Raw genomic sequence first — 27,688 nt, forward strand, 5'->3', positions numbered from 1 at the left:
GGCCACGGGCTGGCTGCAAGGGTGTTCCCAGCTTGGGTTTCACTTCCCTCCTGCCTCGAAGAGAGCAGGGCCAAGCTCCCTAGCCGGACTCAGGAGCCCCAGGTCAGGCTGGAACAAGGAAGCCTCCAGCCACCTTGCACTGGGTGGGAAAGTGGCCCAGTGTTGAGGGAGGCCCCTCCCTGTTTCCCTGTCTGTGATATCGCAGTGGTCCCCTTGCCTGTGACATTTATCATTGGGGATTCCCGGCCTGGGTAGATGTGGACTTCTCCCCTGTGTCAGCCAAGTCTAGGGGTGCAGCCTCAGCATGGAGCCAGACTGGACAGTAGGGGAGAGAGGAGTGGGGAGTGGCTTAGGGAAGGGGCAGGGCGGGGCCACATCCCTGAGTCAGAGGAGAGGGGAGAGGATGCTTCGCCAAGTGTGGCCCTGCCCCAGGGTAGGCAGACGCAAACCCCACAAACTCACGGGCTTGGGTCTGCTCTAAGACACACCAGGTGGTGTGGGGACCAGGACAGCCCATAGCCCAGGCTCTATCCAGGCCCCTGTGACCTTTCCTTTACTCTCCCAACCCTGTTTGCCCTTGGCCCCAGTGGCTGCTCCTTTCCGGGCCCTCAAGGCCAGTTTGGCCCAAGGATGGATCTTCGAACCACCCTCACACCTCTCCTAGGGGCGGGGGGCAGGGGAGTGGAGGTGGGTGTTCTATGGGGTCACCGTTCTGCAGAGCCCGTGTCCCTACACCCAAACAGGTAGGCCTGGCCGAATGGGCAGGGGGCTCAGAGGGCTTCCGTGTATCTGACAGTGCTGGGCTGAGTGTGCCCCTCCCGTGATTTAATCTGAAGTCCTAGCCCCCCGGGACCTCAGAATGGGACTGTATTTAGAGAAGGGCCTAGAGGGAGGGATTACAGTTAACTGAGGTCATTAGGCTGGGTCCTGATCCGACCCGGCTGGGCCTTAGGACAGTGCACCACACAACGCCCGGGGACGGTGTGACATCGCAGGGAGAAGACGGCCCCCCGGGTGGACACCCGTACCTTCCTGTGGTTGAAGCCCCTTGGTCTGTGGTCCTTGGTGGTGGTGGCCCCACTCAGCACACCGACGACAACACAGGGCTTCTGGGTGCTTTCTGATGCAGGAGCAGGCAGCTGCTGTGTGTGGGTGTAAATTTCAGAGGCGCACAAACGTTCGGATGGTTTGTGGGGACAGGGGGGACGTGGACGTCACTCAAGAGGCATACTCAGACCAACCTTCTTAGAAGCAAACCTCCTCACGCTCCTTCTGCTCCTGACCCAACAGTGGCTTGAAAGCCAGCAGCTGGCAGCAGGGCCCGGCGAGGCAGGCAGCCGCCTAGGGGTGCAGGGTGGGCTGCCACAGACCACGGGGTGAGAGGGGTCTGAGCAGGGGCTCTGGGGGTCCATGCACGGTGAGGAGCACATCTGAGGGGCAGGGCCGTGGGGGCAGCAGGGGTGGGGCTGGGTTCTGCTCTGCCGAAGGGAGCAACAGATGGGGAACAGCAGGAGGAATCCCACGTGGCTGGACTGTAATCAGAGGCCGGTGTGAACGCGTGCTTTGCTGCTTGCACAGGCAGAACTGAGGTACAGGCGATCTGATTTGCACGGCCTGTCCACCAGGAAGCGCAGGGTCAGAGCGCCCTGTGCTTTGTAGGATGCGCTGGAAGCTTCTGATTTGCTGCCTCCGCCCGGCACTCCCAGCCCTGCACCAGTTGGGGCGGGAGGCAGATGGAAAGGGAGTCTGTGATTTGGATGTGGAGACAAGGAACCTTGGTGGTGGGGCCCCTGCCCTGCCGGCAGCCACCTCGCCCCTCCTGGGGTTAGCAGCCGGAGGGAGAGGGCCATCTCAGCGGTGGTGGACCCCAGCCCTACTTGCCACTGCAGGCCCAGTGCATGCAGCGCTGCTGCCATCTTGTGGTCACCCTGGGACATTGCCCTGAGTCCCTGCCACTACTGAGGTGGGGGGCACGAGGGGAGGGCTCTGCAAACCATCCTTAGTCAGCTGAGCCCGCACGACCTCTTGGGACAGCAGCCCAGGCCTGGCAGAGTGGCACAAAGGCACTGTCGCAGGAACTGGGCTTGTCCTGGAGGCAGCAAGCACCCTGGAGGGCTGGGGTCCCTGAAACTACTCAGGAGTCTGAGGGGTGGTGCCCCTGGCGGGCTGCCTGGAGCAGAGGCTGCTCTGCATGGAAGGGGTACCATCCATGGCAATAGTAGGGAGTACCTTCCTGACAGGTGCTGTGCAACTTGCCATCTCCGTTAGTCCTTACCACAACTGCAAGAGGGAGCAACCGCTATAGGCTAGTTTACAAGTGAAAAAACGGAGGAACAGAGACGTTAGCAATTTGCCTAAGGTCACAGAGCTCTGAAGTGGCCAGGCCTGGATTTGCTGTTAGGACAGTTGGAGAGATTGTATGCTGACCCTGGGGCAAGGGGTAGGTTGGGAGGTCAGTGTCTAAGCTCAGGGTGGGGATCTGGAGGCTCAGGGAAGCTGGGAGGGAGGGCGGGGCGTGGAGGTTCTGCATGGCGGCTCTGGTGTGTGTTTCCCTCAGCCCCAGGGGCTGCCTCCTAGGAGCCCCTTCCCCTGCTTGTGGGCTGGGCTCCATTCAACTTCCCTGTGTCCCTGGCCTGATGCCACCTTCCAAGGCAGCTGGGCCCAGCAGGAGCTGCTGGTGCCTCATTAATCCTGGCCCACTGCCCCCACCGCCCCCACCGCCCCCACCAGCAGCTGGCCCTCTTTCATGTGGGGCGGCATGACTTCCTGCTGCTGCCTGGAGCCTGGGCCTGGGGCCTCAGACACACACACACACACACAGTGGCAGTAGCTGTCTCTTGGGAGGAGGGTCCCCAGTGCTGTCCCCCGACCCCCCAGCAGGGGAAGCCCGGAGACCTTCCTGCTGGCCCTGCCACCCACCCCAGCTAACCTCTTTAGTCTCGCGGTCTCGGGCCAGTCAGAGGCCCTCCTTGACCTCCCAGCCCCGTCACTGTCCCCCATCAGCCTCCTTCCTTCATCCCGAGCTTTTCATATTTCTGTCTTTGTTGCCCCTTCCCTGCCAAGTAAGTCACCAGACTGGCACAGGGCGACATTTGCCTCGTACCCTCAGCGCTTAGAATGCGCAGCTGGGGCTCAGGGGACTCCACACACAGGGAAGCATCAACGACTTGGCTGTCTAGCCACCAACAGGGCCACGAGCCCCTGGAGCCAGCCACAGAAGGTTCCCTGGGCTTCGGGGATCGGAACTTCATAAAATCACAACTCCCCACAGAGGACCCCGAAACAGTGCTGTCACTCTCCTGGGGGACAGATGAGCGAGGCAGGAAGGTGTCGAGTGGGGAAGGAGAGGCAGCGGGGTAGAGGACCGGGTCCCACTCTCCCATTACTTTGTGGGTGACTAGGCAAAGCCTTGCTTCCCTGAGCCTCAGCGATCAAAACCGTTGGCCACACACAGGGCTGACGTGCCCGTGGAAAGGCCCAGGCCCCACCGAATGAGGTGGAGAGGGCTGCGGGAGCTGCAGGGGAGAGGGAGGGAGCCCATCTCTTCCCTGTCCTGTGAGATGACCCCCAGGCTCCCAGGTCAGGCCCGGGGACAGACATTTGCGAGCGGGGGATACATCTGCCCGAACTCACCAGGATCGTGTGCCCACCCCGCCCCCCTGCCCCCCCGCCACGAGCAGGCAGGCATCTGTGTCAGCGTGTGTGGCCATCAGCCGTCCAGCCAAGCCAGCAGTGGGGATATGAGCCATCTATCGTTGCCACAGTACTCTTGTCTGACCCTCGGATGCCGCCGACCTCAGGCACGCAGGGACCAGCTGAAGGTTCTTAAGACACCGGAGACGAAGCTCACCCAGACCTCAGCTCCCTGCGCCGGACCCCGGAGCGCTGCTGCGCTGTTGCTGGGACCAGCAAGGGCAAAGCGAGGTGCTGGTACGAGGCGGACCTGAGGGGGCAGCAGGGCTAGCAACATGAAGCTGCCCGGGGCCATTCAGAGGAGGCCAAAGTCACCAGCAGCCGGTCCCCTGTGTGTGCTGAGGCAGGCTAGGATGGACGGGGTGCTCATGCCTGAGGGGAGCGCAGGGAGGCGAAGTGGCGGCGCCACAGTGTGGTGCATGAACTCGGGCTCCCTCCCGGCTTTCAGAGCAGCAGGGGCAGAGCTGGAAGGGCTCCGCCCCTTGGTATGGGGGTTACCTGCCCAAGGACTAGCCTATGTCCAGGTGCCACTTAACACCTTGTTGAAACCAGAGCCTTCCCGTTGCCTGGGCTCACGCACAGCTCAGATATGCAGGAGGCAGGAGGCAGGAGGCAAGCTCGAGTCTGGACCAGCTGAGCCCGGGAGGTGCGGACGGCGAGGGCCCAGGTAGCCTCCAGTTCCCCGACGCCATCAGACCAGGCTGACGGCTCTATGCCCGGGACAGTGGCACGGCCCCTCCCTCCTTGCCCCCAAAAGAGGTGGTTTAGGTTGAAGAGCTCAGACGGAAGGTGTGGCTGCCACCTGCCTCCAGGCTCGGCTCCTCTGTAAGCTCTGAAGCCTGGCCCAGACAAGGAGACCCCCGTCCCCCCAGCCCTGCTGGGGGAATGGACAGGCCTTGAGGTGTCCCCGAGTTCCCTGCCCCATGTCCACCTGGAGGGCTGGCAGGGCCCCTCTCCTGCGTGCTCAGCTCCAGGCCACCCCTCATGTCATAGGTGCTGTCTGCTTGTCACTGATGGGAGCCATGGCTGCTCAGAGACGGACCCGGGCCACACTCCAGGTGCCCCTGGACCCAGGCATTCTGACTTCTGTTCTTTTCCGCAGGCTGACCTTCCAGGATGGCCACTCGCTCCCACCGCACAGCAGCCCCTGTCCCTTCCGCCACTGAGGTCTGGGCCATGATGTTCTAGCGTGCCTTAAAAGCAGGGACTCTCGGGGAGCCTGGTGTGTAGATTCCAGACTGGAAAAGGAGGTTCTCCAAGAACGGACACCCTATGCCCAGCCTGTGGCTCAGCTCCCCAGGCTGTGTGCTAAGTCACCCCAACTGGGCCTCGGTGCTGCCATCTGAAAAATGGGGACAATGCACTGACACACAAGGAAATGCCCAGCATGTGAGCAACGACTGCATCTGTGCCAAGTTCTCTGGGCGGAGGCAGCTCACGTGACCCTCTGAATCAGATCAGGCTTCTGTAAGAGGAGATGCTAACTTCCACCAGCGTCTTGGGACAACACCGTGTGCCTGGCACCTGGGCCTCGGACAGGATGCCCACACTGTCTACACCTACTCCCGTGCGCTTCCTGCTGCTGGGCAGGAGCTAGCCTGAGCGGGGATGGCAGGGTGGAGGTGCCCTTCGGGTGGAGGGATGCCAGAGAGCAGTGCTGCAACTGCCTGTCCCTGCTGAGGGTGGCACTGGGTGCCTAGTGGTAGCACTGGGTCCTGCTGCTCCTCCCATACCAGCTGCAGGTGTCTGTCTTCTGGATGACCCCCAGCCCAGCCAAAGCACTCCCTGTAAGCCACTTCCCTGCCGGAGACCAAACAGCACTGTTAGCAGGGTGCTTTCCTACCTTTAATTGGGGATACAAAAGGCACCTCTCCCAGTACAAGAAGATAGATCCACAGGTGGGCGGGCCCCGGGCCCGGTGGAGCCCCGCCTGGGAGGAACAGCAGAAGGACGGAGGAAAAGGCAGTAGAGTCGTGGGGGTCACGGGTGCTCCAGGCGGCCCTGGAAGCCTCCCCTTTGCGGCCTGGGGAGGTCTCACCCCTACCATGCGCAGCTTCATACCAGGCTGGCGCGGCTCGGCACCCCCTCAGCAGCTGGCCAGAGCCTTTGGGCTCCAGAAGGCAGGTGCCAGGGAATGGCCCAGGGGCTGTGACAGAAGCGTCTGCTGTCTCCAGCCCCAGCCAAGGCCTCAAATGGCAGTGTGGGCGCCTCTGGGGATGGGTTCAGGGAGGGCATCACCCAGGGCAAGGAGTCACAGCAGGGCGACCGAACTGCCGGCCTGTCACAGGGCCCCCCGATTCTCAGCCAAGTAGTGGTTGGTCTGGGAAGGGAAGGAGGCAGGAAACGGCCGAGATCCCAGCATGGAACTGACCTGTTACCCCGATTCATCCAGCTGCCTCTCCATAGCCCAGGTAGCGAGGCCCAGCCACAGCTGGGTCAGCCCAGCTCGAGGAGAGTAGAGGGGTAACAAGCCAGCCTCAGAGCAGCCTTAACACGGAAGGAAGGAAAGAAGCCCCAGCCGAGGGGTGTGGGGGCAGCAGGGGCTCGAGCTGCGGGCACCAGGCCCCACGCTCATAAGGCAAACAGCGTGTCCTCATCTTTCTTCTCCTGGGTCTTCTTTTGGGGGGCAGTGCCAAGAGGAAGTCCCGGGGGCCCCTCGGCCGAGGGGCTGGAGAGGTTGGGCAACCGATCAGCTGCTTTGGCCCGTTCTTCCAGGAACTTGTCAAATTCTAGAGGAACAAGAGAGGGGCTGGGGGTGGGTACTGCAGGGTAGGGGGGGTTGGGGGATGGGAGAAGGGGCAGGGCAGGGGACGGGGCCTACTACCTTCGCTGGTGACACCCTTGGGCTCCTCTGCATCATTCCCCTGAGAAAGCAGAAGGAGGCAGAGGTTAGCTACAGTAGTCCTGGTGGGGCTGGGCAGGCACAGGCTGCTGAAACCTGTGGGCTTCAGACTCAGTGGGCCAGACTCAGGCTCCAGCTGGGCCCAGGACCGGAACCTCAGTCCCACCCTGTCCTGAGCTGCAGTGGAATGTTGCACGGAGTGCTGAGCCCAGGGTGCGGGGCCCCCGAGGTCCTAAATAAGCACCGGGTCCTTTCCTTCCAGTGTGTAGAGAGTGGACAGACTTGCCCTTGTGGTGGGAAGGGACCCAGAGACGGAGACCACGCAAGCTAAAGCTGGGGATAGGGGTGCCTTCTGCCACCAACCAACAGGGACCCTTGCCTGACCTCAGGCAGAAACACGGTCTTAGCCGCTGGCAGAAGGCAGCCTCTGGGCCTGGGAGTGCTCAGGCCCTCAGTCTCTGGTACCCAAAGGTAGGGTGGCAGAGGTGGGGGAAGGAGCCCTGGACGGTAGAGCCAAGGCTGGCTGCCCCTTCCGATCTCTGGGGGCTGTAGGGCTCTGCAGACAGCCTGGGCCCCCGCTACTTCCTGGGATCAGCACCCCTCATGGCTGCTCCTCAGCCCCTGCGTCTGGAAGACGGAGCAGCCGGTGGTTTCTCTCAGACAGGTGCTGGGGGCTCCCCGGGCTGGGGCAGGTGCTGGGCTCAGTGTGGTCACAGTCACCCATGGCCCGTCCCGCTGGCCGAGGCTCCCAGGGACCCACTGTGGCGACAAGCTCATGAGAAGGTCCGCTCTAGCAGCTGTGAGGTGCTGGGCCCAGGCCCTCCTCTGAAGGGAGAGCCCATGAGAGGGTGGTGGGAGGCGTCCCACACTGGTGCTCCCTCCTCACCAGCTGTTCACCCTGCACCCATGACAGTCACCTCCTCACAAGAAAGAAAGGGAGCCCACTGTCGGGTGCGCGAGGAAGGCGCCTGACCTTTGTTTCTGGGCTGGACGGGCCCCAGCTTACCACGTCAGTGGACAGCCACTGCTCAATGTCCTCCATGAGGCAGGCCTGGGTGACGGGGATCTGGAAGGAAGGGGACAGGGTAAGGCAGTGAGGAGCAGAGCCCTGGGTGCCACGATGGAAGGCCCTGGCAGCTTGAGCCCCCCTGGCTGGCCGGCCTAGAGCTGTCACCCCCACCCTCAGGCCTCCTCACAAGATGGGCCACACACGGCCCACACCCTTCTGGGGAGGCCGAGAGCCTCGTCTCCCCTCCAATGTGGCTCCTGCCCAGCTGCCCGGGACCCACAGTTCTGCCCGCGGTGCCGGGCTGTGGGCAAGGGGGACACAGGGACACTAGGCTAGGTGGGGAGCGGGGACTTTGAACAGCCGGCGCCCGGACGTGAGCAGGGAACAGATCACCCTGCGGCCACATGCCAAGGGTGCTGTGGAGGTGCCAGGCCGGAGGGCGGGCTGCCGTCAGAGTAGGGCCTTAGCTGTTCAGGAGCGTCCGATGGTATTTGAAGCCCGGGGAGCGGCCGGCCGTCAGGGCTGGGGTAGGGAATGTTTGCGGGCCAGGGGCAGCCAGCCTCCGGCTCCCAGGCCCTCTCTGCAGACTCAGAGCTCATGCTAGCCGGGGCGTGGAAGTGCCAGAGCACAGGGGGGTGCTGAGACGATCAGGCCGGTGGACTCAGGGGCTCACAGGCTACCCACAGGGCCGGTCGCTCTGTGCCGCAAACACATGGGTTCTGCCACAAAGGCTCCTGCCCAGGGGCTGGGGCTTCCTTCTACGGTGTGATGACCCAGTGGGGGGTCTGGGGACAGAGTATGAGACCGCAGTCTGGCTCGCTCTTACTATGGGGTGGCTTGGCCGGGTTACTTCCCTCTCCTGGCCTCCCCCCTCAGTAGAGAAGGCGACGCGGTACCTACCTTCCAGACTGCTGTGGGGACGAAATGAGGGGATGGAGAGGACGACTCTGGCACAGACAAGGTGCTCGAGAAGCGCTAGTTACTATTTAGCTACTTCAGCGAAGAGAGGGAGTGACAGTCTTTCTCCAGCCAAGCCAGTTCTGTCCCCAAGCTCTGTCCCCAGCACCCGAGGATCCCAGGGGCAGCAGGAGAGCCCAGTGCGGAGCAGGAGCCCACTTCCCAGTGGCGGCAGCGGCACGTGCTCTGGGCTGCCCACACCAGCCCCCTCGCCCACTCAGCCGTCTGAGGACACACGGCCTACAACCAGCAAGCCCCAGTCACCTCCCAGGTGCCAGACGGGCCACCTGGGCCTGGCTTCTGAGTCAGGAGCCAGAAGTGAGCACCGAGGGGCTGTAGTAGCAGGAGCAGAGGGGGCGGGACCATGCTGATGCTGGGTGGGGGGCACCCACAGCTCCCCTTGTTCTTCTCTGGGTCTAACGGCACCACCCCCTCCGACAGCACCACTAGGTGGGACCCCTGCCAGTGGCAGCCTCCGCGATCCGTGTCGCCGGCCTGGCCTCTCCTCACCATGCCTTGTCTCACCATCCAATCACTGAGGCTCTTCTCACCGCTGCCTCCCATCTGGGTGAGAAAAGGTCAGGCTGAGGGTGGAGGGAAGGGCCGGGCCAGGACCCCTGGTGTGCCGGCAGCCCTCTCCAGTGTGGAGGCTGTCTCAGGTTGGCAGGCCGGTGACTGTGCGTGTGTGTACGGGTGTGCGCACGCACACGTGTGTGCACACTTGTGCAGGTACCAGTGCCGTGGCGCCCGGTGGGAGGGGGACAGGAAACAGCAGAGGGTGTCTCACCATGGGGTGAACCACAGCGGCCCTGGGACCCCAGAGTCTTGAATATGCTGGACAAAGCTTCTCCTTCCTTTCCAGAATGATCCTGGGGGTGGGCCCGAGCAAGCCCAGAATGGTGGAGTGGGCGCTGTCAGCCAGTCTGCTGGCTGGGCGGAGATGCTGATGGGTGCCCCAGATCAGAATGCTGGCTTACCCAGTGCACTTGTGTTTATTGATGGGCCAACAGGACTCCTGAGGACCCCAGAGGGGACTGGCAGCAGAGAGAGGCTGGAGTCCCGCCTCTCCGAGCCAGGGCGGACCGGCCCAGCACCCCTGGCTGGGCAAACCCTGGCTGCCCCCCACCCCTCCCCATCCCCCGAGCTGGCACTGGGCTCCCTTCTGTGCTCTGCTGCTTGGAGTAATGGCCAGACAGTTCAGTGGGAGGAGGCTCACCCCTACCCAGCCAGAGTACCCGGCTCGGGAGCAGGCGTCTAGGGACACTTTCAGCAACATCGCACCCTGATCTGATAGAAGCTGCTCAAATCTCTCGAGCGATAAGAGAGGAATAAGCAACCATTTAGCAGCTTCTGCTCTCCTGCAAGTAGAGGTGGGTGTAGGTTTCCTCCTTGTGGTTAGCCGCGGGCGGCACAGGAGCCGGAAGATCCGGGCTCCAGTCCTCGTCATGCCCCTGAAACGTGTGCCCCTGGGCGAGTGACACCTGTCTCTGGGCAGCAGCTCCTTCTGCTGCAAAAGGAAGGAGCTGGCTATGGAGCTAGCCTCTGTGCGTGAGAGGCCAGGTGGCCCGAGAGGGAAGAGCTTCCTGCAGGCCTCCCGAGTGTTTGGATGCAATGGATGCCGGGAGCCAGATTTGCTGGAGCGTTCACCTCTGTTCCTTGGGACTCTGCAGGCCATCTGGGGCCTTGACTACCAGCACCAGCTATGGAGCCAGAAAGACCAACGGCTGTGAGATCTCGCCATGCTAAGCCTTGGTTTTCTCACTGTAGGTGGAGGTAACCACCCAGCAGTGCTGGCAAGACCAAACACCTATGTGCCAGGCGCCACGCTAGAAATGTTACACCTGCTGCCTCCCTTGGCTGTCTCTGGATATCCGTTTCCTCATCTGTCAAAGGGGATAACAATATGCCCTAAGGGTCTGTGTGAGGACTCAGAAAGGGGGACCCAGAGGCCCTGGCACAGGGCACAGATCCCACAGACGACTGCTCACAAAGTAAAGTCACGGGAGGCTCTGAGACATGCGTGTGAACGCGCTCTGCTTGGCGCCCGGCCGCACCGTGGGCACGGGAGGCATGTGACACTCTAGCTGCTCCCACCTTCACAGCATGCCACGTCTCGCTCTGCTCTGACCTGGGAAGGACTCCTGGGATGCTGGGGACGCCTCTGGGGAGTCTCTCCGACACCCCATCCACTGGCATACAGGGCAGCTTCCGCCTCCTAGCTGCTCTCCCAGCTTCCATGCTGGGTCCTTCTAAAACGGACAGATACACCTTCCCCTCTGCTCAAGACTGGCCACGGCCTCCACCTCACACAGTGCTCCTGGCTGCCTGAGGCCCTCCAGTTCCCGCTGCCCCTCCAGCTCGGTCTGCCGGCTCCCAGTCCCATCCTGGACTCAGAGGCCTGTGCCATCCTGGGCCCTCTCCTCCGCCAACCCTTCGCTGCCCCTGCCCCTCTGACCCCTGGGCCCTGCCGTTTCTAGCTGCCTCCCAAGGAGCTACTCTGTTGTCTAATTGGAAGAGGAACTCTCGTCACCCCAAAGGCATCCAGAGACAAATTCAAAGGGACGAGAACTGGCCTTTGAGTTCCTGCCTAGCGGGCGGGGTCACCCAGAGCGCCCTCTGTCCCTGGCACGTGGCTATTGCTCTGTGCACGGCCAAGCCCTGCGCTGGAACGAAAATGGCGCCCCTGGGTGCCCCCCACCCCCTGTAGTTTTAGGTTCTGTTCTCTCTAGACAGGCGGCGAGGCAGGATGCTGACAGAGCTACAACACCGTCAAGCACCTTATACGCTCCCGGTCACACAACTCCCGCCGTGCAGGTTAGCTGCGTGCCTTGGGACGCACAGCCGGGAAGCCGTGGCGCTGGCACGGGAACCCAGGCTGGGGGAGTCCAGCTCCCCGGCTCAGACTCAGGTCTGTCCGAGTCCTTGCTCTAAGCCTTCCCTGCTGGGTGAACTTGGGCAGATGACTTGACCTCTCGGGAGCGCTGCCTCAGCTGAGACGGGAATTACCACCTGAATGGCAAACAGCCCAGCACACGGCGGGGACTGGTGGGCAAGCATTCCCTGGTCTTCCTTCCGGACAAGGTGGCAACAGGACACTCTGCTTACCGCTCCAGTGTTCTGCTGCCGGGCATCCAGGGCTCCGGCCAGGCCATCTGTTGCTTGGGGGTCTTCGTATTTCACCCTGAAACACAGAGGTTACCATCGCCATGAATGCTGCCCTTGCTGCACCAGGCATGATGGGATGCAAGGGTGGGTGGGGATGAGCTGGACTCACATCCTGGGTGGACCTGGGTCATGGCCGAGTAGAGAGCGGCTCAGACCCCAGGGAGGGCTCGGACTCTGCAGGCCTGCCTAGGGAGGTAGACCTGGGCTCAGATAGAAATAGCGCCTGTGCCCCCATGCCCATGGAGAATTCCTACCTCCAGATCCTTCTTGGAGCAGCTCCGACTTTGCAGTGTAATAAACTGTGGTTCTGTATAAGGCCGCCTTGGATGGGGAGTTCCCTTCTGCTGCTGAAACAGCCGTGCAGATGGCTGGGTGGGGCGACAGCCCTCAAGGCTTCCTGGCCTGGTCCTGCCTGGGGGACGCCAGCCAGCCGGGTGGGCACAGAAGGCACCCAGAAGCTGTCTGCTGTGTCTGTCTCAGGCAGAGCCAGAGGGGGACTCAGCCCCGACTCTGGGGAAGAGCAGTTCTTCCTCTGAAGCATCCACCAAAGGATGGGAGGCCTCGGCACCGGCCCGGTCCGGTTTGGAGGAAAGAAGTGCCCAGCACAATCATTGTCACAGGGGAAAGCCCTGCATTTAGGGGTGGGCCAGGTTGAGGCTTCAGGAACCGGGACCCCATCGAATGAAAACCCTTGCAATGCCAAATGGCCTTCCTGGGACCGGGGGGTGACAGGCAAGCCACAGGGCCTCTTGAATAAGACCCCCCAGTTCCCAGGCAGCCATCTGACAGCACTGCCATCCACTCCCTCCTGCAGGATCTGGAGTTAGCCAGGAGAGTGCCATCGTTAGCCGGCACGTCCCCCAGCGACGTGGCTCCTGTCCACTGGGGGGCTGGGGGTGATCTGCAGGGCTGAGCGGGAGCCGACCAGAAAGTCGGGGTGGAGGGTGGTGCGCTCAGGCCCTTCTTGGGCTAAACCTGCGCAGTGAGAGCTGGTGAGGAGGAAGTGATGGCGGAGACGGGGTTGTGTGTCCAAGTAGCCCTGTCTCTTTCCCTCTAAGACACAGCTGGTGCCACAATGTGGAAAAAGCCAGAATGAGGCAGGTCCAGCCCTAGGAACATACAGAAACTGATCCTTTTCTTCACTCAAAAGAACTAGATGTTCTTTCCTAATTATGTCCCCTACCTCTGTGTTTCTGTGTCTCTCCAACCTACCTAGCCCTGCGGATGAAGCCTGGCTATCCCTGGGGCCAGGCACAGGTTAGAGGGAAGGAGGAGCTGGGGATGCCTGCGTGGCTCAGCTGGTTAAGCGTCTGCCTTCAGCTCAGGTCATGATCTCAGGGTCCTGGGATCAAGCCCTGCATTGGGCCCCCTGCTCAGCCAGGAGCCTGCTTCTCACTCTGCCCCTCCCCCTGCTTGTGTTCTGTCAAGTAAATAAATAGAATCTTAAAAAAAAAAAAAAAAAAGGGGGGAAGAGGAGCCAGGTAGGCAGAGGTGTGGGCCAGACACCAGGTGGGCAGAAAAAGCCTTTGAGGATTCAAGAGCCCCGGATGACAGGGCGAGAAGCGGAGTCCAGAGGCCAGTCGGGGCTAGAAGATCCAGCGGGGGCCGAAGGGAGGGCCTCCCAAGCAAAACGAAAGAAAGAGGAACCCGATGCTAGTGCACTCTCCTCCCTGTGCGCTGCCTTCTGCTGTGATGGAAACCAGTCCCAAACCATGACCGAGAAGGTATTGGATATGCCCTCCCCCCAGCATCTCATGCTCTCCCCACCTCAGAGCCTTTGCACACACTGTTCCTATAGCCTGAAACGGCCTTCCAGCCTCTCATCCCCGAGGTCCAGCCCTGAGCACCCTCCGTAGAGCCACCAGCCACCACGTGTGCGTCCACAGCCCCTGGCACACTCCGACAGGATAGCGGTTAGCACGGCACGGCAGTGCTCTGTGCACCTTACTCCCCGTGAGACGGTGGGCTCTGGGCAGCAGGCGCCAGCCGGGCGTGCTTTCCTCTGCCCCCCATGGCTCTGCTCCCCAAAGGAGCGATGGTGCAACAGCGAGCCTCAGCCAGGCCAAGTGCCAGGGGCTCTCCGGCCCGGCCCGTGAGCTGCCCTTTGGGGCCTGGTGGGCGGGGCCACCCTCCTGGGTGCAAGTCCCACTGGACTCATTAGCTTCCACATGCACAGCGGCCTCACGGTGCCCCAAGCTCCATGGCAACCATGAGCTGCTGGTCCCTGAGCACCGGAGCCTGCGTGTGCAGACCGTCTAGACTAAAGACGCGGCTCAGAGCTTGGGCCGCCTCCGGTCAGCGGGCTGGGCTGAGCCACCTCATGGAGCCAGGCTGGCTGCAGCCTCTCAGATCGGACCTGGACAGGGTGTGGGTCAGGCATCCCTGGCCCTGGGAGGCTCACTGACAGTTCCCAAAGACAGGGCACCGTGGGGAGGCCAGAGGCCATTCAAATGACTGGGATGACCACTGGGGAGCCAGGGGCAACTGCTGAGGGGACCCCTTAATCCAGAGCTTTTCTTGGCTGTAAATCCACAGCTCAGTCCTGGGTCCTGAGCCAAGGACTGAGAATACCAAGCAAACGGCTTCCCCTGACAAGACTGTATGGGGCCAGGCTGGTGCTGTGGAGGCAAGGGGCTGGCCCTGGCTGCTGAAAGCACCTCCCTGCAAACACTGTCGCCAGGAAAGGGCAGAACTGCAGCTCTGGTGCAGAGGGGTCCGACCCAAGTGGAGCAGCAGGGACTCTGGGGCAAAGTCAAGGGTAGCTAGGGATCATGAGAAAGGAGGAGACAAGGCTCTGAGGTTTTATTGGGATCCTCCCTGCTTGCTCTGGAGGGCTTGGGGTGTGGCCTACAGTGTAGTGGGGAGGGGGGTTGGGCCGGAGACGGTTTGGGAACCAGAGACCCTGGGTTCACAGGAGATTGTCGCATATCAACAGGCTGACTTGGGGCAAATGACCCAGCCCCTTAGTGCTTTGGCTTTCTCCTCTGATCAGATTAGGTAAGATTCTGGCACACAGCTCTTCATCAAACCACAGGGGGCCCTTCCCCCACCCAGGCCTGCCTGTGGGGCATGAAGTCGGGCTGTCTGGGCCCACGAGGGACTGATCTAGGGGAGAGGAACTCTGCCATCCTGAGGGGATATAGGCAGGGGGCTGTGTGCCCTTCCATGTGGCATGCCAAATAACGGGGTTCAGGGGCCCAGAGAGGGGGCAGCCCAAACCGCAGGGGACAGGGTAGGGCTGGGCCACTCACTCTTTCCGTTGGTCAGCCAGAGAGCTGCCCCGGGTCAGCGCAAACATGTCGAACTCGCCTTCCAGTTGGCCAGAGGCTTCCAGAGACTGTAGGCCGGCCCTCACGCTGCTGGAGCCCAGGTCTGCAGGGACAGAAAGGCACATGAAGGGCCCGCCACCTGTTCCCGCGCACTGAGCAGTGGCCGAGCTGCCAGGCCCAGGGAGGACTCTGGAGAAGCAGTGAGGGTCGGGAGGTGGGAGGGCAGTGGGGACAGTGCAGGTGGAGGAGGAGGCAGGCCAGCTGTTGGCTGAAGGACTGTGGGCACGTGACTTCCTCTCCCGCAGGTAGAGACACAGGCCCCCGTCCAGGGTGGCTGTGCGGAGAGCAGGCAAAGGCTGCCCGGCACGTCTGGCGTAGGACGTGGCTGAGCAGGGGGCGAGCGATCAGACGTGGGGCCGAGTTCTCACACAGCCTGGCGACCGTGTGGCAGACGGCCAGCAGCAGGGAGACTCATCGCAGCTGCTGTCTCGGAGGTGGGCACCCTGGGCCTGGCACTGGTCTGGGCCCCCTCATGCATGTGCTTATTACCCAGTCCTCACGGCGACCTGCGAGGAGGGGCCCACTCCTGCCCGTTACACAGGAGCGAAGGGGGGATGGGATGTTCAGGCAACTAGCCTAAGCTCGCCCGGATGGCTCCAGTGACGGAGAATTCAGGTGTTGAGGGGCGACCATGGAGCACTAGACTTCTGAAGTCCGTGGGCGCTTAGGAACTGGGGGCTGAGAGCCTCACGTGGTCGTTCCTGGGTACCCAACCTCGCAGTGGGGTTCAGCCCAGCGAGGTGAGGTCTGGGCTGACATTCTGCTGCTGGCACTCCAGCTCCAACAGTCTAACAGGAAGGCACCCCCAAACTACAGGGGTGCCCCCAGCACCATAATGTGCCCTCAGCCAGCACCCCCACATGGCACTTACTCATTCCCGCCAGCTGGGATGAGAGGCTGCCGGTGGCCACCTGGTCAGGGCCCATGTCGGTCAGGTCAGCCGCTGCCTCGGCCTCTCGCGGGGCCTGGGGAAAAGGGAAAGGCCACCGTTGCTCGAGGATGTGCCATGAGGGCCCCAGCAGCTACAACTGGGACTCAGGGAGTCAGCCCCACTCTGCCTCAAGCCAGGCTGCAGCCCCTGGGAGGTTGGGAAGACCCTAGGGCATCAGCAGAGCCTTAACTACCTTAAAGGAACAGTGACACAAAAAGGGAGAAGGGGACTTCTCTCGGGGCCTGGCTAAGAAGGCACAGCCCATGCAGGATATCTGGGGACAGAGGTGAGCACAGCCCTCCTCCTCCTTCCCATGAACACGGGTGTGATCCGGTCCCAGAAAAGCGCCTTTACCTTGCCGGTCTGGCCTGTTCGGAACCGTTCAAACCTACAAAGACAGAAACAAGCCGGGTCAGGGAGACGGGCCCCTCAGCACAGCCCAGGCAGAGCTCTTCACGCTGCCTGCCTCCAAAGCCATGGCAGTGAGCCACGATTAGGGCGACAGATCTAATTTATGCCTGCTGTCCCTGGGGAACTGTTAACAGTGCCCCTTGTTCACTTGCCAGGCTGTCCTAATTTGAATGATCAATTATCTGGCCACTTGTCATGACCAGCAGTAAAAGAACGGATAGGAATAGGCTAGAACAGAGCGGAAAACGGGGACGCACAGCACGAGGCAAAGCTAAGTGCTGTTTTATCAGTTGTGTTGGGTGATTTGCTTACACACTTGTGTGTACCTGTCAGTGGCTCTCTGAAGTGCTGTCAGAAGGCACACACCTTGTATGTGGCTTCCTGGGCCACTGGGACTGGCCTTCGACTAGCCCCTGGGCTGCTGAGGAGCTGCAGAAGGCTGTGGTCGGCTAAGGCCTGGCCATGTCACTTACTGAGTCACTTCTGGACCTCAGCCTCCTTGTCTATTACCAGGGGGTGACAGCAGAACCTGCCTCCAGATGGGAGGACCCGCAAAGACCCTGACTGCGAGTAGGACAGTGAACTAGGAGGCAGCAGGCATGTGTCAGGCCTGTGGCTGTCAAGGGGTCCTAGTCATCCCCAGATTGGGCCCTACACCCCAAAATGGCAGAAAGTGACTTTTCCATTCCACTGGGCCAGGGAGCAGGAAGGGCCAGGCAGATGTGGCCCAGAGCAGCCAGCCCCCCTTCCTCTACTCTCAACGGACTCAGAATCACTCAGGTCTGCTGCTGCAGAAAGACGGGAAAAAAACAAAGGCTGGAGAAGGCCGGATCACTGTCTTGACCCAGACAGACACCCCCGTTTGCTAAGTGCTTACAGGTATCACCGCACGGACTCTCAGTCACCCAACGGGGCAGATACAGACAGCCTGGCACCCCTTCTCCCTTCTTTGGTAAGAGCACCTGAGTGCCCTCTGGGGAGCTGTTCTTCTCCCATTTCCTGGGGTCCGGGTGCAACTGCCCGCGAGGGGCCCTCTTTCCTTCGCCAACTGGCAGGTACAACAAAGTGAAGCAAATCTGTTTCTCCTGGAGAGCTGACTCTTGAACAGAATGACAGAAAATGGGCAAGCGTCTGGGGCCCGTTTCCTGATGGCCACACCCTGGGGACATGGTCCGGGAGTTTCTGCCCCGAGACCTCCAAGCCACCCTGGGATCTCTCCTTCCCGCTCTGAGGGCAGGACTCGCTGTCTGACTCTTCTCCGGATTCTGCAAGCTCTCCTGTCCATAAAGGGTATTGTCCTCCTAAACTCTCTTCCCGCTTAAGTACGTTTGTGTAGTGTGCGAAGAGTCCAAGAGCCACAGTTAAGTCACTGGCCCATGGCCCCAGAGCCAGGCAGCGGCTGAGCGAGCTGGGACAGAGCAGCCCACGTGCAGGGATGTGGTGGCAGAGCGCACTGCGGTGAGGACAGGACAGGTGGCCGGCAGGCTGCGTGACTCTCAGGCCCACCAGGGAAGAGGGGAGGAGGTCAGACCATGTGGATGGAAAGCCAGGGGAAGGAGTGGGCTGGGGCAGCTGGCCAGAGGCAGGGGGAGGTGGCGGGCTACCGTTCGTGGCGCAGGAACACGTTGTTGAGGTTGTCATTGACGATGAGCAGCTCCTCGGTGAGCTGCTCGTTAGCGATTCGGGGGATGAGCTCCAGGACCCGCTGCTGCATGGCTCGGCATGTCCGGCTGAGCTCCTGCGGAGGGAGGAGGAAAGATGGCCACGGCCCCCGGGCCCAGAGGGAGGCAGTCACTGGGGGCCAGGCTCCAGCCTCTGTGCCATCTCAGATGACGGAGGGGCTTCCAAACCGGACTCCAAGCTCTGCAGGATGGACAGCCGTCGGGGTTCCACAGACACCCTCTGGATCCTACCTTCAAGGTCCTATGCCAACACTGAGCGCATGGGAGACAAGCCACTCGTGAGACCATGCAGCTGGTTTAGCTTGGCTGTGCGCAGGCCTTCCCACGCTGCCTTTGCTCAGGTGAAAGCCAACAGCGCCAGTGGTCTGCGGAACACGCCGCAACGTCTCTGGGTGACTGGGATCTTTTCGTAACCAAAACATAAAAAAACTGAACCAGGCCTCTCCAGCTGTTAACTGCAAACCCTGATTTGGTATTTTCCCTCATTTTTAAAAAAGATTTTATTTATTGGAGGGGTGCCTGGGTGGCTCAGTGGGTTAAAGCCTCTGCCTTCAGCTCAGGTCGTGATCCCAGAGTCCTGGGATCGAGCCCCGCATCGGGCTCTCTGCTCAGTGGGGAGCCTGCTTCCTCCTCTCTCTCTGCCTGCCTCTCTGTCTACTTGTGATCTCTGTCTGTCAAATAAATAAATTAAAAAATCTTAAAAAAAAAAAAAAGATTTTATTTATTGGAGACAGAGCTAGAGAGAGTGAGAACATGCAAGTACGAGTGTGCCGGAGCCAGAGCACGAGCTACGGGGAGGGGCCGAGGGGAAGAGGGAGAAGCAGGTTCCCCGAGAAGCTTGGAGCCCTAAATGGGGCTCGATCGCAGGATCCTGAGATCACAACCGAAGGCGGACGCTTAACTGACTGAGCCACCCAGGTGCCCCTTCCCTAATTTCTTTTCAAATACTTTTTACTTTGGAATAGTTTTATATTTGCAGGAAAGTTGCCAAGACGGTAGAGTTCTGATAAACCCTTCACTCAGCTTCTCCTCCGTGTGGCATCTGTCAAGACGAAGACGTTAACACAAGACCCAACTCTATGAACTAAACTCCAGACTTTCTTCAGCCTCGCTGTTCTCCTGCTAATGTCCTTCTGCTCCAGGATCCCACACTGCACTTAGTTGCCATGTCAATGACTGACTTTTAGTCAGTAAATTATATATTTAAACTCCTTTGGGAAAGAGAAAAATACTAAAAGCCACAGCAGTGTAAGTTTTTCATTTGTAAGACAGACTCTTTCTTCAGGTACCAGTCACTAGGCGGGCAGGTGTCTGAGTCATGGTCTCCAGGGGCAAACAAACAGTCGTGACTCTTCTCCTGCGGGCACCATGAACACCAGCCACTGACTCTGGTTCTCTTCTGGACCCTGCTACCCACCCGCTCCTAGAATTTCCTCATCTGCCTTTATCATGGGGCAAGGCGGGCCCCAGTGACTTTCAACACCCTGTGGGCCTCCCTTCTCTTCCACGCTTGTGGCTTTGTTCCCACTTCCTTACTCCCCCCACAACCCCCCCGAAGAGCAGACGAGCAGCAGCTGGAGCCAGGCTCCTAGATTCAAATTCCAGCTCTGCTGCTTACCAGCCATGTGACTCTGGGCACATTACATGCTCTCTCTTCGCCTCAGTCTGCTGATCTAGAAAATGGGGATAACGGCAGTAGCCGCCTCTTGTAGGGTGTGGGGATGTACGGCAAGTGTCCACATCAGAGCCTGGCGCACCGAAGGGCTCACTACTTGTGTGCTGTCACCATGAAAACCAAATCACTCCCACCTGGTGACTCCAGGGCCTTGGGGTCCCGAACCTTTCTTGGTACCTCTAGGAACTGACCTCCACAGGTAGGGTAGAGACTTGGGTGGTCCCCAGTTGGGGATGGGGCTGTGGGAATATCGTGGGACACAGGAGTGAAAACCCACAGCTCCCACCGGCCCCGGGGCCTGAGACCAGCTGCCTTCTCCTCCCAAAGCCGGCGCTGCTCCCATGCCGGCCTGCTAAGCTCTCTACTCTGAAAGGGGGAAATGAGAGCAATCTTACAGATAAGGAAACTGAGGCAAGAGGAGCTATTCTGTTCAAACCAGAAAATGCTAGAGCCCTGAGTTCCAGCGTGAGGGAGTCCAAAGTCCCTGGTTTCAACCTCTCGCACTGTGACCACGAAGTTCCCATAAGCCGTGAAAACTGCAGTGGAGCTGGGGGAGAAATGCTTGTGGGCGGATTTCCTGGTTTCCCCCAGGAAAACCTGGGGGCGGCTGGCTGCCTGCTCACCTGCAGCAGCTCCAGGTCTGCCGGCTCTGCCTGGGTGGGCGCCAGCTCCGTCAGCATCTCCGACATCACCCTCACGTTCCCGCTCACCATCTCGAGCTCGCTGCGCAGCTTGGCGATCTGAAACACACCGGTGGCCCTGGTGAGCTGAGCCAGGGGTCCAGTGCCACCATCGCCAGCAAGAAGAACCCGGCGCCGTGAGCCGGGGCACCCAGAGGAGCCGATCGGCCAGCACCCTCTAGGCTCCTGAGCCACAGCCCTGCGCCAAGAGGCCGGTGGTGGGCTGCCCTCCCCCAACCCTCAGCCCCAAAGAGGTGCTACCAACCGTTACCATCTCCAAACTGGGGAGCCTGGTTCAGGGAAGGCCCAAAGCAGTGGAGCGAGAGTAAATGCACCACAGAGTAGGGCAGGAGGGCGCCAGCATCTCCTGGATCCCAGGTGGCAGCTAACAAGGCCCTGGAGGGCAGCTCCCCACCACGGGGGGAGGCGGGAAGTCAGCAGGCCCTCTTCCCTCCCCGGGGTGACAGGATCTCACTGTCTCCTAGGACAGCAAGAGTTTACTCCCCCATCCTGTCCTGTGAGGACGGGATTCTGTCTTGCTCCTGGCTGGCTTCTCCTGGGCTCTTCCAAGCACGAGTTCCAGTGTCACCACCTTCCCCCCACCCCACCTTGAAGATGACAGGGAGATTTAACACTGGTTCAAAAGACGGTAGCTGGTGTTCAGTGATCAAAGGGTTCCAAGGTCTTAGCTTGGGGAATTAGTGTAGAGCAAGCAGCAGAGTCCCCACGCAGGGGAGGGGGTGAAGGGTCTTATGGTGTGGGGCTCTGTGGGGTGCTTGGTCCCCTCAGGAGCACTGTGGACTCTGATGTCCAGGAAGCCAACAGTATGGTGGTTCTCAAATTAATCCGGACGGAGAGCCCTTGGCCATGGAGTACTGCATGGGTCTAGGACTAGGTGGCCTATGTTCCGAGAAATGCACGTGACCTTGCTGATTTCAGGAGTGTCACCATGTAAATTCCCCATGCCTATGAGAGTAGCTGCCATTTACTGACCACCTACTAAGTGCCAAGCATTTCACTTTTATTGCTCATTAAACTACCAGTCTTACGAGGCATATATCGTTATCACAGCCTCTACAGGAGAAGAAACTGGGATACAGACACAGGTGGTACACATCCCCTGCAGCTCATGGACACCTTCCAAACCCTGCAAAATGTCTGCTGTCTTTGGCCTGTCTAAGGAACGCTCCTGGTATAAATGAGTGGAAAAGCTACTGACCACAGGCCCCGTGCATCCGGGTCAGATGGGACCTAATTACAGTGGAGTCTGGGAGCGACGTCACTGCATGCCTGAAAGCTTTAACACGCCCCAGGAGACAAGAGGGGAGCTGGAAATTAACTCCTACTGACTTTGGTTTTGCAAGAGTCTTCTGGCACTGGATGTAATCAGTCTTAATCCATGCAGATGCTAGACTTCAGGCAAACTGGTTAAAATCACAACCTGGTTACATAAAATCTGGATCACAGGGTGAGTTTACAGTTTGCATATGCCTTTAATTATCTGTCCAGTCAGGAAAATTTTTTTACTAATACCTGTAAGTCTGGGAGGTGATTTTATAACTTGCTATAAGGTATCAAATACAGAAGCCTCTCTTCAGATAGGCTGGGGTGGGAAGGGCTGCTGGCAGGTTTGTTCACAAATCCAAATGGGACTGTACAGGAGATTAGCAGGTGCGCTTTGGAAGGTCAAGTTTCACTTTGTTTCCATCACACACCAGTGTGTGTCTCTCTCACCAGTCCCTGTAGCAGCTAGACTTTTAGACTCAGCTGCAAGGATAGCTCTGAAGTTCTTACACGCCTCAAAAGTGGGCACCCCACCCACACAAGGCCTCGACCCGCATCCGACAGCCTGGGAGCTAAAATGAGAGCGCACTGGGGTGCCTGGCGGGCTTAGTTGGAAGAGCGTGCAACTCTTGATATCGGGGTTGTGAGTTCAAGCCCCACGCTGGGTGTAGAGATTACTTAAACAAACAAACAAATAAAACAAGCCCACACCCAGTGGACACTGGCCATGGCGTTAGACACCCCTTGTTGGGGTGGGCAGTCACAGCAGGTGACCTTGCCCCCCCGTTCCTGGCAGAAGAAACTGAGAGACAGAAGCTAAGTCAGTGGCCGTGAGTCTCTGGCGGGTGAGCCTGCAAAGCTACTCAGAAAGCCCTGGGAAAACCTGCTCCGGACCCCGGCCCCTGGAATCTCACACTATACCTCAAACCTTCTTCTTGGGGCTTGGTGGGAAGCATTGTGGTGGAAAGGGTTTAAAAAATTGTTTTATGTGCACATGGTTTAAAACCGTTTTTAGCCAGAGCCTCTGTTCAGATGGAATCCTATTTGAGCCCATAAAGGAACCCCACAAGGAAAATGGAGATGCTGTGGTTGAAGAGGCTGCCTGCTGGGGATTCCCCACCCCCACCCTCTCCGGGGTGCTGCCTGAAGGGCTCCGCGGACCACAGTTTGGAGAACCGCTGGCCAAGGTGCAGGACGGAGCCTGCTGGGAGTCAGGCAACCCGAGCTTGTGTCCCACCACCATCTCCGATGAGCCGTGTGTGGCTCTGGGCAAGTGAGCTTACCTAAGCCTCCTCTGTGAAACAGGAAGAATAATATCTACCCCGTGGGACTGCCGTGCGAACAGTAATTTTCAGACTGAGAGGGGCCCTCCCTGACCCACATGGCTCTGACTCAGGCTTGTTTACCTGCTCAGGGGTTGGAGTGATGGGGGTGTCGCTGGGGAATGCGGCCGGGATGGGCAGAGGGGTGGCGTGCTGGGTGGAGTCCCCTCCGTGGCTGGCGTCTGTGGCCACAGAGTTCTGCCCTGATGGCGCCTCTGAGCTGAACACGGTCTAGAAGGTAGAAAAGGGGATCAGTGAGGCCAGTAAGGGAGGAGGGAGCTCCCCCGACTCCCCTTCCCACCGCTCCCACCAGCTGTGTCTCCTCACCCTCTGAGGCGTGTGGATGGGTGACAGCATGTCCAAGTCAGTCATCGGGAACTCCAGACCCTTCCTTCGCAGGTCCTCGTAGACGGCCACCACACCTGTCAAGTCGGGCGAGCTGCGGAACGCGTCAGCCCAGGACTGAGAGGGGACAAGGGGACACGGCCAGTAACCTCTGCTCACCATCTCCCCTGCGGGCCTGCCCACCCGCCTGCAGAGCAGAAATTCCCTCACTGACTTGCTCGTCCTTGGACTTCAGTGCCCGGACAGCCCCAACCAAGCCAGGCCTCCCCACACTCAGAACCTCCAGTCAGCGGATGACCAAGACACCCCGCAGGACAAGCACACAGAAGCAAGGGGACACAGAGCAGCAATGGCGGGGGCACCTTTCTCCCCAGGCAGTGCCCGGAGCTCGGCCCAGTGTGCCTGGCCGCACTCACCTGGATAAGGTTGAGAACCTTGTCATGCACGATGGCGGGCGGGTTGTTCTTGGGCAGGATGGTCCTCACCAGCACGCCCTCCACAAAGTCCTGGCTGGCCACCAGCAGGTGGAAGCGATGCCCACAGTTCTTGACACAGGTTTCTAAGACCTGGAGGCCGGGAGGTGCCCGTGAGCACTCATCCGAGCACCAGGGGGTTGTCCAGGACCCCCACCCTTGTACTCTGCTTCCATCCCAGAGGACAGGCTGAGTCCGGGCGGGGCTCCCTCAAGGGAGACCCTGGAACACGGAGAAGAGGGGACAGTGCCCCAATTCGGGGGCTGGGGTGCTGGCTAGTGGCCCCCCGAGGAGTGGTCTCAGTGCCTAGCCTGTCCTGATGCTATTTCCAAGAGGACCATGGCCCAGAGGGAAGGTAGCTCTCCAAGTGGAAACCAAAGTGAACTTCTGTAATCCTATGGTGACCCTGTAGCCCCAGAAAGAAAGGAGCCGGGCTTCCCTCCCTGTTCCTGCTCACTGGCAGGAGGTGCCTTGTTCTTCCGGGGAGCTGGATTCCCGGATGTTGTAAGCCCTGCTCTCGTCTCCATCCCAGTCCAACCCCTCCGACAGCCAGGATGCCCACTCCCACCTGGTTTGTCCTCAGCCACTGGCATTTGCTTTATGTTCATTTTTCAAGGTCCCAAGTGCCAGTCAGCAGCGCCCGGCGACCTGCCAGACTTTCTGCCCACCAACGTCTGGCTTCACTACTGTGTCACCTGGCAGGTCTGGTGCAAGCTCTCCATGTCTGGTTCGGGAGGGACGTGGGCCTCAGTGCGTCTGCTCCCCATGCCCACAGGCTGGAGGGAACTTTTCCAAACCGCCCCTCTCGCCACTCCGTGTCTGCTGGCACTATAGACAGTACAGTGCTCTCTCTGCCCACAGACCTTCCCTTCCCAGCCCTTGGGAGAGGAGCCGCAGGGTGGCTGGAGTCCTCCTGGGCCTGGGGGACGTGTGGTTCTACCACAGACGGACAGACGGACGGACGGGGCACTCACCGTGAGAGCCAGCATCACCTCGTGGAAGTTCTTATTCCCTACGATTCTCTTCTTCACTGCGCGGAAGGCATCTTTGGGACTGGGCAGAGGGACAAAAGGAAGGATGTATCAAACTCACGGGGCTGCCCACCTAAGATCAGAAGACACTGGGACACGGGGATGGTTTTTATTTATCTGTCTTCCCTGGGTCCTGCTTCCTGTTGAACACATGGGTTCTAATCACAACAGAAACTGCCCGTCCCACCAAAGTCCTCCATAGATCATAAATAACTTGGCAGAGATTCTGTGCGTCGACCTGGACCCACAGTACCGGAATCCCCTGGCAGGGAGGTGTGAGGATACGTAAAAAATGCAAAACCCTGGGCTCCCACCCCAGACCCCTACCCTGGACCAAGCTCTCAGGGAGGCCTCCAGGGGCCTCCCGTACATACTGAGGTCTAAGAACCAGTCAGCTGCCGGCAGAGTCCCAGTACCCCAGCCTGGCCATTTCCTCTCTCCACCCACCCTTCTCCTCGACTAAGCGGCCACACATGCCAGCACCGTGCTGGGCCACGCGCTCCAGGGAGACCCATGCCAACGTGGGAGAGAAGAAGAGCCTGCAGTCCAAGTGGGTGGGTATTGGGGAGGGGGGCTCAGAGGAGTCTTCTCTGAGGAGGTGGCATCACAGCTGGGTGTGAAGGAGGAGATGGAGCCAGCTACAGGAGGGCAGGGCAGGGAAGTGGTTCAAGCAGAGGGAGGGAGGGACAGAATGGAGGCCCTGTGGGGAGGGAGAGGGAGAGGCTTGGAGGGTGGATACACCTAAGTGCAGGGGGAGCCCGGAAAGCCTTGGCAGCTGCCTGCTCCCCTTGCCCCATCTGTTGCCCATACCGCCTCACCCCTGCAACCCACCCTTGGGCCCTATACAGGTGAAATCCACATTGCCCTGACTGCTCTGGCCTAAAAGCCTTGTGGCCCCCAACTTCCACGTCCACCTGGTGAAGGCACAGCTAAAATCTGCCTCGACCATGACTCTTTCCTAGTCCCCCATCTCCGTGTGCACTGCCACACGGCACCCATCCAGGGCTGCCAGGCTAAAGAGGCCGCCTCCGGCGGGGGCGGGGTGGAAATGGGGTCCCCCTTTGACACTCTGCCTCCCCAGAGCCCAGCTCGCTACAGGACATGAGCAACATTTCCTAGGCCGCTGAGTGGCCCTTGGGCCTGTCCTGCTGTCTGCCAAGCATCTGCCTGTTCAGTGGTGAGTCCGTCAAGGGCAGGTCAGGGAAGGCAGGAACCCTGACATGAGTCCCCCAGCATGAGTGAAGGCGGCAGGCAAGGTGGGGAGGTGCCACGGAGGCCTATCAAGGCTATGACCAAGGGGACATGCACCATGGTCCCTGACACAGTGGGCTCCTTACGGAAGTGTGTAAGGGCAGTTTTCAACCCGATGCCCTGGGGCCCCTCCTCACCCTCAGGACTTCTCACTTGTGGCCACTTCAGCTCTCTAAAGGGACTTGTCACCGCTCCTCACAGAGTGGCCCAGAGAAAAGGCATGGCTTCTGAAATCAGAGGTCCCGGCTTAGGTGCCATTGCTGTGGGCCCCTTGTGTTTAGTAACCGGCTACAATCACAGAGCAGACGACAAGGAGGCCACAGCCCAATGGGGTGGGGGGGTAGACCAGAGACTCAAGTTTAGATGACAAGCTTGGGGAGGCCGAGGGTCACATCTACTCTGCTCACTGCTGGGTCCCTAGTGCCTCACGCAGTGCCGGAACACAGGAACTGCCCAAGTCAACAGCAGGCACTTGAACCCAGACATGCACGAGCCCCAGTTCCTCCAACATTTACAAGGGAACAGGGACTTGCTTCCCTGAGGATGCCCATGAAGCCCTGAGGCCTTCTCTGAGGATCTGTGGGCATTTCTGCCCTCCTACTTTCATCGTGGTGGTCCTGCCACCATCGTCTGCCCACCACTCTCCAGCTTACTTGCAGGAGGACAGGAGTGGTCCTAGTGTTCCCCACCAGTGACTTGGCAAGCCCACCGAGCTCCACAGTGGACGCTGGAAGCTGCCTGCCTCCAGCCGACCCCTCTCACCACAGAGCACTGCCGGGCTGAGAGGGACCTCGCAGGCCGAATGGATCATCCCATGAGAAATGCAGATGGAAGTGAGAGGTCTACTCCGGGCGTTGATTCTGATTTTCCTGAACAAAGGCCTTGTCAGGCAGTCCTTCCCAATCACTGTGGTCTTCACACCACATCCTGCCCTTCCTGGGTTTTCCTGAGAAGGACAGTGACCCTGCTTTCCTTCTCTGCTCCCTGTAGGACCTTGGGCTTATTGCTGGAAGAATCTGAAAGAGCTTTACCTCTGACAGTAAAGACCTAGGGAGGTATAGCGATTTGCCCAAGGTCACACAGCTGGTCAGTGACAGCTAGTCAGAGACCAAGTGCCCAGGGCCACGATGCCTCCTCCATGGCACGTGCCCTGGGGTGACCTGCGTACCGGAAATATTCAGCAAAGGCTAACGCCGATGGGCTCTCAATTCTGCTTTACTGTCACTGCCTGCTCAGTGTGCCCTGACCCAAATCTTAAGGAAATGAAAGTCTGTTCTTGCTCACAGACAAAGCTGGGAGTTCCCCTGCCCTTTCCAGGCCACAGAATGCAGAAAGGTGCTTGGGGCCATGTCCCAGTGCCCAGGCTGCCAGCTGGCCTTGTCCCAGGAGGATGTGGCTCAGGTGACATTCTAAGAGGTCCAGTTGGTCAGCTGCCACTGAGACACACGCGTGGGCTGGAAGCCCCCAGGGGCATCTCTCTCTCATCTAACTCATGACAGGGCTGGGGGCGGATCTTGGTTCCCAAATGCCTAGGACGCCACACTGCTGCCTAGGGTGGGACTCAGACGACATCTGTATGACATCTGTTGCCCTCCTGGAACCAAGGGA

General features: G+C 59.9%; 1 protein-coding gene across 1 annotated transcript in view; it reads right to left on the reverse strand.

The window, feature by feature from the left end:
- Positions 1-5,540: 5,540 nt before the first annotated feature.
- LOC111157636 (target of myb1 membrane trafficking protein) overlaps positions 5,541-27,688 on the reverse strand; it is a 43,223-nt gene continuing 21,075 nt past the window's right edge. Inside the window, exons 3-15 of the mRNA XM_022519228.1 lie at positions 24,773-24,851; positions 23,742-23,891; positions 23,308-23,442; positions 23,065-23,211; positions 20,318-20,434; positions 17,942-18,075; positions 16,281-16,314; positions 15,867-15,960; positions 14,918-15,038; positions 11,607-11,682; positions 7,542-7,601; positions 6,518-6,557; positions 5,541-6,422 (exon numbers count right to left, since the gene is read on the reverse strand). Of these exons, the coding sequence (XP_022374936.1) occupies positions 6,265-6,422; positions 6,518-6,557; positions 7,542-7,601; positions 11,607-11,682; positions 14,918-15,038; positions 15,867-15,960; positions 16,281-16,314; positions 17,942-18,075; positions 20,318-20,434; positions 23,065-23,211; positions 23,308-23,442; positions 23,742-23,891; positions 24,773-24,851 (1,345 nt within the window). The 3' untranslated portion in view covers positions 5,541-6,264. The remainder of the gene's footprint in view (positions 6,423-6,517; positions 6,558-7,541; positions 7,602-11,606; positions 11,683-14,917; positions 15,039-15,866; positions 15,961-16,280; positions 16,315-17,941; positions 18,076-20,317; positions 20,435-23,064; positions 23,212-23,307; positions 23,443-23,741; positions 23,892-24,772; positions 24,852-27,688) is intronic.

Source organism: Enhydra lutris, unplaced genomic scaffold (assembly GCF_002288905.1).
Source record: "Enhydra lutris kenyoni isolate GAN:26980312 unplaced genomic scaffold, ASM228890v2 scaffoldscaffold55, whole genome shotgun sequence".
Classification (NCBI taxonomy): domain Eukaryota; kingdom Metazoa; phylum Chordata; class Mammalia; order Carnivora; family Mustelidae; genus Enhydra; species Enhydra lutris.